The sequence below is a fragment of the Hippoglossus stenolepis genome, chromosome 14, assembly GCF_022539355.2.
Source record: "Hippoglossus stenolepis isolate QCI-W04-F060 chromosome 14, HSTE1.2, whole genome shotgun sequence".
Lineage (NCBI taxonomy): Eukaryota > Metazoa > Chordata > Actinopteri > Pleuronectiformes > Pleuronectidae > Hippoglossus > Hippoglossus stenolepis.
The window spans coordinates 3,306,850-3,317,076 of NC_061496.1; the positions used below are offsets into that span (position 1 = coordinate 3,306,850).

The 10,227-nt window shown below is 43.0% G+C and overlaps 1 protein-coding gene across 1 annotated transcript; it reads left to right on the forward strand.

The window, feature by feature from the left end:
• Positions 1 to 258: 258 nt before the first annotated feature.
• Positions 259 to 5,417, forward strand: rgs4 (regulator of G protein signaling 4). Its single transcript, XM_035177594.2, has 5 exons — positions 259 to 410; positions 632 to 751; positions 2,346 to 2,410; positions 3,521 to 3,684; positions 4,324 to 5,417. Exons 1-5 carry the CDS (start codon positions 367 to 369, stop codon positions 4,543 to 4,545), a joined length of 615 nt encoding a protein of 204 aa, XP_035033485.1. The 5' UTR covers positions 259 to 366; the 3' UTR covers positions 4,546 to 5,417.
• Positions 5,418 to 10,227: the final 4,810 nt, after the last annotated feature.

A 10,227-nucleotide genomic window follows, 5' to 3' on the forward strand; every position in this document is an offset into this window, starting at 1 on the left:
CAACCAAACCTCGTCTCTGACCTCGTCTCTGACCTCGTCTCTGACCAACAACACTTAAACCTGATGAATCTCTTCTTGGATTCCTCCCTCAGTGGAAAACACCTTTTGTTTTGGTTGCACACAATCCCCGCCGGCTGTAACTTTCCCTCCATCCTCTCTGCCTCTGCCTCCTTTCTCCGTGTGTCTGCTGTGATTGGTCGGTTTCCTTGTCAGCGTGCACACTGGAGGTATAAAGCCCTGTGTGCTGGTGGTGGGGGGGATGGAGACAACCCACAGCCTGCTGTCGAACAACGAAGAACGTTGCTGCTCGCTGTCCCACTCTCTTGCCTACAACAGCTGTGACTTTGGATCTCTAACTCTGTTGCCATGTGTAGAGGACTCGCAATACTTCCTGCAACATGCCTGAAAAGGTAAGATCTGTTCGGTCTGCTGCAAAGATAACGGGAGGAAGACGGAGGTTTTGAACGTTTGAGGATGATTTTCTGCTCATTTTTCATTTTAAATGAAACTTAAACTGTTTTAAATCAGTCTGTGACTTGAAACAACAGCTAAATAATTGTTTATTAGACGCAGATCTTCATGAAAACAACCTGAACTCCCCCCCCCCGCCCTGTCACCTGCCTCTCCACAGTGCCATAAAGCACAAAATAAGCTTCTTACTGCAGAAGCCTGAACCTCAAGCTGCAGATCAGAAGAAGGAGACGAACGTCGCTGCTGCTGCTGCTGCTGCTGCTGCTGCTGCTGCGAAGAGGTCAGAGGAACTAATCTGTCACTGGGAACAGTGGGTTTAATGAATGGAGCTAATTTAACCACGTTCACCCAGCTCATGATCAAAACGATAAACTCTCCATGCATGCGTCTGTCGAGAGGCTCTGTGTGCTGCGTCAAAAAGGAAAATTCACGAGTTGCTTCTCCATGTGGAGGTGCAGCTGTAACGGCAGAGTTTCTGCAGGGTCTTAAAAAGGCTACGATCCAAGAATACACACTTTACTCCTCAAAAATATGTTGAAATATGATGAAGGAACTTCAGCCGTGCTTTAAAATAAGGTTTATTTTAAAAGAAATGTTTCGGTGGCATGTATGTCTCTGTTGTAGTTGTTTTTTCACATATATCATAAAACTACAACTAAGACCAACGTGGAACTGATAACTGATACATAAACACTCAGCCTTAAAAAGCCTTGAATATGTTGAAATATGATGAACTAGGTTTTAAATATGTTTTGGTCAGTTATGTTCATTTGACACTGCTTCTGTTGTCGTCATGCAGAGTTTGTGTTGTCACTGTGTGTTGTGGTTCTTCCTCAGATGTTAGCACAGTGAGATAAAACTACAACCAAGACCGATGTGGAACTGATAACTGATCGTCTATAATACAAATTGATCTCCACACATTGTCTGTGGATATTAGTTTGAGAGATAACGTGATGTTTTCCAGGGTTGTTCTCTACTATTATGATCAAGTGTATGTAATTCTAAAACTCTGATCTTCCTTCATATCTGTCGGACTTGACTTAGCTCTTTAATTTGAATCATTATGATCTTAAAAAAGTCTTACATTTAAAAATGTTGAAACCCTGGAAGGTGTTTGTGTTCAAAGCCTCTGAGAAGATTCGTCTCCCTGATTATAAAAGTACTTGGTCTCCCTGCAGGTCATTGATCCATCCTCCTACACTTTACTTTTCCTGCTCAAGACTCAAAACTTGATCAGGTCCTTGACTTTGACCCGGTGTCATGTTGACGTGTCTCTGAACGAATCAGTTTAATGAGGGATCGTCTCAGTTTGTTTTGGAGAGAGATGAAGGGATGGTGAGAGAAGAAGCGAACGAGTGGATGTGACGCTCTCAGTGACAAACCGCAGCTGAAAATAGATGATAGATGATTTCCTGCTTCCTGCACCTTCCTTTCCGTATTTTGAGGGTCTGTGACGCTTTGTTTCGAGCTGTAATTGCCGTAGCAGATGCTGGTTTGTGTTACCATGGGAAAAAATTCATAATGGCTATCATGATATTAATTTGAAACTTAATTACCGTTTCTGGAAGTAGCGTAATTCCTGATATCGGATCTGGTTTGCGTAGGAACACATGACGTCGTGTTGTGGCCTCGGTCCAGCCTCAATGACCTCAGGTTCCCTCTGGAAGGTTCTCGTTGTTCTTCATGAGCCGGTTAGAATCAAAGTCCTAATCTTTACTTAAAAACCTTAATAAACTGTATTAATATGGTTTTATACACTCAAAATCCCACCGAACTCGCCCTGAACACAGATTGTGTGTTTGATTATGTGCGTCTCTGTGCAGTGCAGAGTCATGCAACTGTTTTTAAAAACCTGTTTATCTGTGTTTCAGGGTTCCGACTGTAACTGAGGTGAAGAAATGGAAAGAGTCCTTCAGCCACGTCGTGAACAGTGACAGTAAGTGTTGAATACAAAGCTCATTATTATTAAAACTAAGTCGAATGCGTCCAAAGCGAATCCCACAGGAGTTGGTCTGATTCTAATTACACTGACATCCACTGTCATGCAGATTCTCTCCTGGGGTTGATTTATATATATATATATATCAAACAACTAAACATGATAAATTCTCTCGTGACATGATGCTGCTGCAGTTGTGGGAATATTATCAGACGAGGCCTCGACCTTCACATTCCTCGCTAATGCTTCCTGGAAGGATTCGGAAGATTTTCAAAAGATGTTTCGGCTTTTTGAATTGTGCACATTCAGCAGCAGCATCATCCTGCAAAGATCCACCCGACACACGAAAGGCTTTCTTAATGTTGTTAAAGAAAAGTTAACGGGATTGAAACAGGAAACTTGAGCTCAGACTGTGTCTACACACACACACACACACACACACACACACACACACACAACACACACACACACACACACACACACACACACACACACACACACACACACACACACACACACACACACACACACACGTTCTCTGACGTTTTCTCAGGCCCTGGTTTTCTGCTACGTGTCTGGAGACACTCGTCAGAGGCCCCTCAGGACGCACTGACCAGTACTGTGTATACATCTGTGTGTGTGTGTGTGTGTGTGTGTGTGTGTGTGTGTGTGTGTGTGTGTGTGTGTGTGTGTGTGTGTGTGTGTGTGTGTGTGTGTGCATAATCCCTCAGAGAATTACACTGTGTGTGTGCGATGGGAGCAATGGCCTCGCGGGAACCAGCTGGGTACTGACCCCCTCTGTTCCATGATCTCATTCGCTGACCTCTGACATCGTCATGTCTTCCCGACTTAATCTGTCAGCTCTCGTTTTTTTTCCCGATCTTCACTTTATCTCGTCGTGGCCTCAGAAGCCTCGTCCATCCTTCAAACTAAGCCTCAGATCCGTGTGTGATGTCTTCTTCAAGTCGTGTGATTACTTGTATCCGAAAAGACAGGTTGCAATTATCGCTGCTGGATTTTGTGGTGATTTCTTGGGGATAAAACGCAATTGCACATTATAATTGATATTTAACAGAAACACTTTTTCTTCTCCTCTTCCCTCGTCAGCCGGTCGCAGGGTCTTCAGCAACTTCCTGAGGTCAGAGTTCAGCGAGGAGAACTTGGATTTCTGGCTCGCCTGTGAGGGATACAAGAAGACAGGATCGTCCAAGCTGGCGACCAGAGCCAAGCAGATCTACCGGCAATATGTGGAGGCCGACGCCCCTAATGAGGTGATTAGTTTGTAATGGTGAATGTGGGTAAACCAGAAAGAGGCTCAAAGTAAAGTTGAGAGCTGCAAACACTTTTTATAAATCGTATTAATGCGACCGCACATTCCCCTTCAGTGAATCAACACTTGAGTCTGTGGACATAATGAATAACGCTGCAGCACTAATGACGTCTCACTGAGCTGCCTCATTAAAAAGGTTTTAACTCTTGGATTTCATCATTGTCGCAGAATGTCAGACGCAAAACGTGGATAAAAAACACTTTCCACCTGAGTTTACACTTCATTTATGACCCTTTCATATTTTCATCCTTTATCGTTTTACCATAAAGAATTAGTTCTCACAAAATCCAGTTTTTTTTATTTGCACAGCACTTTTCAATACGAGTAACAAAGTGATTAACAACAAACAATATGAAACTCACACCGAATGTAATAATAATAATAAAGATACAGATAATAGAAGCAATAGACATCACATGATAAAAGCTTTTTTTTGTAAAGATGTGTATGGATTATGTTGTTGCACATAAAGCCCAGTTCACCCAGTATCGATACTGGAACTGCTCCTCCAGTGGTCTCACGCCATGTCAGTGCTAAGTTCTCAAGTTTATTTACCGTCCCTCTTCCTCGTTGTCTCCAGGTGAACTTAGACGCAGCGACCAGGGAGGAAACGAAGCAGAACCTGGAGCACACCTGCCCGTCCTGTTTCGACAAGGCCCAGAGGATGATCTACGTCCTGATGGAGAAAGATTCCTACAGACGCTTCCTCAACTCCAAGCTGATCCAGGATCTGCTGCAGAAGAAAGAGAAGAAAAACTGTGACTGTGTGGAGAACAGGCAGGCGTTAACTGGCGGCGCCTGAACGCGAAGGGAAAGAAGGGAAGAAGAAGACTGCAAACGTACAAGAGAACCTGGTCCAGAGCGGTTTGTTCCGTGTGTGTTTAGAGTTTAGAAGAATCAGATGTTTAGAAGGTGACGTAGAAAAGGTTCACGTGGGATGTGGTCGAGATTCTATTTCTCTTTTTTTTGATACCTTTCATTAATTCCTGGATGTCTTTGGTCCTTTACGGGGTTTTGCCGTGTTATGTCCACTGTCTGTGCGTATTCCCCCGTCCCCTGTGTCTGATTTTAAATATTTCATACGTCACTTCACGATATATAAATACAGATGAGGTTAAAAACATTTGCTTCTGCAAAAAACACGACCTGCTCTCCGCGTCACGTCGAGGTTACGTTGACGCCGACGACAGGAAAACAATCTAACGCTACCTCCACCCAACGGCGACGCCTCCATACAAACCTCCTGTCATTCGTATCCCGATAACGATGATGTTAGGTTGTTACGTCTCTGAAATGTAAAGAATGACCCGACTTGATTGTACGTGACGACAACGTGGATAAATGTTCAGTGTCTTACCCATCAGTGTTAAAATGTTGTATTTATGAGACTGTAAGATGATATTTATACATTTTCAAAAATAAAAAAGAATATGTGGACATGTTTATTTGTTCCAACAATACTAGCGTAGTCTTTTTCTCTTTGTGCTCCAGCTGCTGGATGACGTTGATGTACAACCTGCAGTAAATCTCATCATTTAAATACCTGTTCACTTCGATGGCTTGTGGTAAACTTAGAATGTAAACTATCCCACGTAGATTTTTATCATATTAAGTTATTGTCGTATCAAATCTGTGACTATATCACGAATAAAATCATGTGATGGATAATCTGAACTTTGCGTTTGTTTCAGCTTCTGCAGACGTGTCAGCACGAGGCTTTTTAACATGCAAACATTTGACAATTAGCGCTCAATACAAAGTGTACTGCATTTAAATGGCAATTTGCAGGACACTAGCGCAGCGGCTGGGAATCATCCCAACAACCATTTACTCTGTATTTGTTATTGCAACCATAGTGATGAAGGACCTTCCTATAATGTTAACAGTTTTTTTAAGCCCTTATTTTTCTCTGAACCCTGGTTACAGAGTTTTGAGAATAATTCAATCTTCAAACATTCTCAGACACAGTGTCAGGTTTCCCATTATTTGAATCCTGACGGGGTTTGTGTTAAGAATTCAATGCAGAGCAGTTATTACATTTAAATCTTAAGCGGCTTAAGAACTCACACGTCTGTCAGAACGTGATCTCCAACTTTTACAATCCTGATTTTGTTTTCCTCTGCAACGGCTCAAGTTGTCCTGTGTTTGGATTCACCTCCGTGAGGTTCGGGGTGGTTACCGCGGCCGTATGCACGTTCACAGCCAAACTTCGTGCCTATTTAAGGGCAACACATTTAGAAGCATGACGCACTATACAGTAAATAAGCTCAAATTAATCTCGTGCACATCGGACTTTGACGAGCAGAGAAACGCAAACAAGTCTAAATATTTACTGTTTTCACAGGCCGCATGCTTTGCTGCTCAGAAAAGGCACAGAAATAGAAGAAGAAACGTCTGGATGGTTTTATAGAGGCTGAATCGGTGAAATCTTTGAGTTAATAATTCACCAGCAGCCTCATTACGGTGCTCGGAGGGGAGGCCGTGCTCCAGGAGTTTTTCCACGAGGACCTAAAACGTGTTAATCTTTGAAAAACAGAGGCCGTTAATTGTAAATGTTGCTCTCAAGGAAAAGTCACAGATATAGAACAGGAATGAAAACATGCACGTTCACGTCTGCACAGGCACAGATTCTTGTTTCAGTCTCAGCTGCTGCACGTCAGCCGCTGTAGGTTTTGGATTCTGCAGCTCAAATGCAGGAGGCCTCAAGAAAGTGATGAATCCACTGAGGCTGGTGAGCCTGGGAGAATTCATCTGGAGTGAAATGAGAGTGTGGAGTTTGTAGGACTGTGTGACGAGCAGTTTCAAGAATTTGGATCAAAACAATGACGTTTTGGACCCGAGTGAGCGACAGATCATTTGTTTTTCGGTGAAAATACCACGTAGATGTAGATGGAGAGGAGGTACATCAAGTATTTTAACTCTGATGAGTATGGAAAAGCCTTTAAGACGACAGGACGAGAACAAAACAGAATATAAATCTTCTTGTACGAGGGTTAGTGTCTTTTATGCATTGTTAACATTTACAATAGTTTTGTTTTCATATTGAAATTTAAAGAGCACACCTACAACTTTCCAACATCGGCTGGTTTTCATTTCTGTGAATAGTCTTTCATGACATTAATTTGGGTCTGAGGAACCTTTCACAACTCAGAACACGATGAAGTCAACTCTTCATCTGCAACGACCAAACTTCAGATTAAGTCTTTGCAAACTAAACCTCTGAAAACAACCTTTTAACCTCAGAGACCAAAATGCTCAACGTCTAATTCTCCGTCTCAGTTAGAAACATATTTCACCACAACTCCTTCTTTCTTCATAACTAAAATCACAGGTTTTATATTAATTTAATACACTTTTGACCCACCTCAACTTCCTGTGCCTACAGGAAATTAATCCCAGAAAGTAATAATAGTCTTCTTATATTCAGATTCACCAGTGTGGGTGTGCATGGTGTCACCATTATCTCTACACAACATCTTGTGTAGGGGTTATGTTACACAACTCGTGTGTTTGTGTACTTGTCTTTGCCTGCAGCTGCAACACAGAGTCTGTTCCGACTCTCAGGAATCAAACCTGCTTATCGCTCCGCGTTCGCTCCGGTCGGCCCTGACACCCGGCAGCTGCACAGCCGGCTAATTAAAACCTGACAGGAGGATCTGCTGCTCTAATGGGATCATGCATGTGGGGAGGCACGTACACACAGACACATGCATGCGTAGGGCACGTGCACACACTCAGGACGAGCAGTTTGTACGTGCACGTCTGGATCTCTGGTTTGTCTGAGAGAAGTTTGGCTAACAGAGTTAAAACTGATTTATCTCACTGTCTGTTTTCTGTTGTGATAACAGAGGTTCACAGGACTGTTTTACTACAGTGTTTAACGACCGGGGTTTTCAGAATAAAAGCTGACACGTGTAGTTTGAATCTAGGATTTCAATGTTTTGCTGCTGATTCTGTTTCAACGTGATTCATATTTAGTGTAACTGCCGTTCGTCCCTCTGTCACAATAACTGTACAAGAACTCTTTTGCAAACAGCGGATACATAATTTATGTTTAAGTCGTTTTTTTTTACAAGTAGGCTGATTGTTCAATGCATCGCTGCAATACAGACGTTGTTGGATAAATGGAAAGATGGAGGATATGTGTGTTTGACAAGTTCTACATTATTACTGGGACTGATGTCGTTCATTTGTACTTTTTACATTTACATTTTATTTACATTTTAAAAACCATTTGTTACCATAGTTCTTATTTCTTTTTTCCGATCAACAGCAGCGTGATGTGTCTCCTCCATGTTAACTGTCGTCATACTGTTAGTAGCTTTATATATAAATATCATCATGTTGGTTGTGTAGTCTTCTGTATTTGTTGTTGTTCATGCATTAACAGAATGATTTGCACGGTGGAAGAACAGGCGAATAGTGAAAAGTGCCACTTTCTGCAGCTGGTCTGAAATCAGATCTCTGCAGAAAATAAACCGAGACATGTTTCAGTTTGATCCAGACAGAGAACAACTCTTTTGCGATGAACCTTTCACACCTGATACGATTGAGACTAAACTGATAAAGTTTAAAGGTCGGTGTGAAAGTGCCCTCAGAGGAATTTCATGTAATAAGCTGCAGTGATAAAGTAAAGCAGAACTACGTCGTCCTAACTAATGGAGAAAGTGTCATTTCCCTCTTAATCACGCTGTTCCTCATTAAACCTGAAGCCTCAGACTCATTTGTCATTTGTTAGATGAACCTCATTATGTCACTGGATCAACTCCTCCTCCTCCGTCTTTAATTAATCTGCTGGTTCAATCACAGATTCACTTTGGAAGCAGCTTGTTAATCGCAGCAAAGAGCGAAAGAGGCCGAGGGGAAACTAGCATCACATGATCTGAGCCTCCTCTGCAGGTGGGATTTCTTCTTCGTGTGGAGGAAACGCTCGGCTACAAACACTTCCGAATATTGCAGGTGGAATAATAATAAAGAGGCCGACAGGGCTGTAACAAAGCTCTCACACTTCTCTGATGAGAGGCTGTTGTATGTGCACAGGAGAGCCGATGAGAAGAGGAGCAGCAGCTGCAGGCAGCAGATCAGCAGGCGATTAGCTGATAAGGATGATGAAGGCCGCCGAGACAAACTGACACTCAACAGGTGCGGGAAATAAAATCCTCTCTCCGCATCGGATCAGAGCTGCAGCAGCGGAGTGAACTCAGGCCGAGCTGTCGTCTCTGCGCAGGAATCATCCATCATCCATCCCATAAAAACATACTGAACAAACACAAATTCAGCTTCTTAAAACGGGAACAAGTCATGAATCCACGTTTCCCGCCATAAAGGGAGCAACAGTGTTTTTCAGAACTTCTCATGTCGGAGAGAACAACATCAGTTCGTTTAGTTCTTCTCCGATGAGAAACGATCGTCTGAAGCTCCGATGTTATTTTAATAAAACTCAGCTGGGCTCTTGAGTAAATGCGAGTTGTGTTGACAGCTCGGTCTGGTGAGACCTTGACCAACTCGGGGGACGGACCGTGGACCCAGAGGGTGCGGCCTCGTCAGCGCTGGATGCTGCTGCCAGCTGCCGATGCCACTGGGGAAATGACGGACTGTTCTTTTATTTTTCTCACATTAGAAGGCAGATATTATTTCTTTCTTGAAAATTAAAATGCTCCCTGTCATCAGAGACCTGTTGAGCGCTGGTGTTTTTTAACGAGGGGCTAATTGGGCTTTGAGCTTCCTGCAGCGCCCACACACACCTCGGGCCTTTAATGACGCTGCAGTGAATGCAAACAGACATTTATAGTTTTATGGTCTTAATCCATCAGCACAAGTATTTGAGACTCTGGGGAAAACCAATCAGCTTTTTTCCCAAAGTCTCGATGCCAACGAGTCTGTTTAATCTGCGTAGACGTCTCCGTCGTCGTCGTCTGATCGCTGGTTTGGATCCTCTGGGCGGCAGCCAAGGCAGAAGAACTGGATTAAACTGTAAAAACATGATCGTGGAAACCTTGTGAAAGAAATGAGAAATTCTTCCTCTTTGTCTTCCGGCACATTTGGAGGAAAATCAGGTCACGAATCAGATGAAAATAAAACAGTATTCAGGGTTTTCTGGCTGGATGATAGTTGGCCAGGATGAGAAAAAACATCATGAAACAGTGAATTTATTTTGAACGACACAGTTTTAAAGTTTTCTCCGTGAACTTGACCACATGTACGAGCATCGTCTGAATCTCAACAAAACATTTGTAAGAAATGTCACCAGCATCCTTCGGGGACCGGGAGCATCTGACCTTTCTCCGGCTATTTGTAGAAAGTGCGGTAACGGATGCGTCCGTGCGGAACTCTGACAGTGTTTGTGTTGGCAGCCGCTTCCTCAGCTGCATCTGTTTCCACTCGGGTTCTTCACCCTGGTTTTAGTGGCGCACTTTGTTCTCCAGGACAATTCAGCTAATGCAGAAAACAGATTTTTTCGTCTGCTTTCTTGGACACTTTCCTT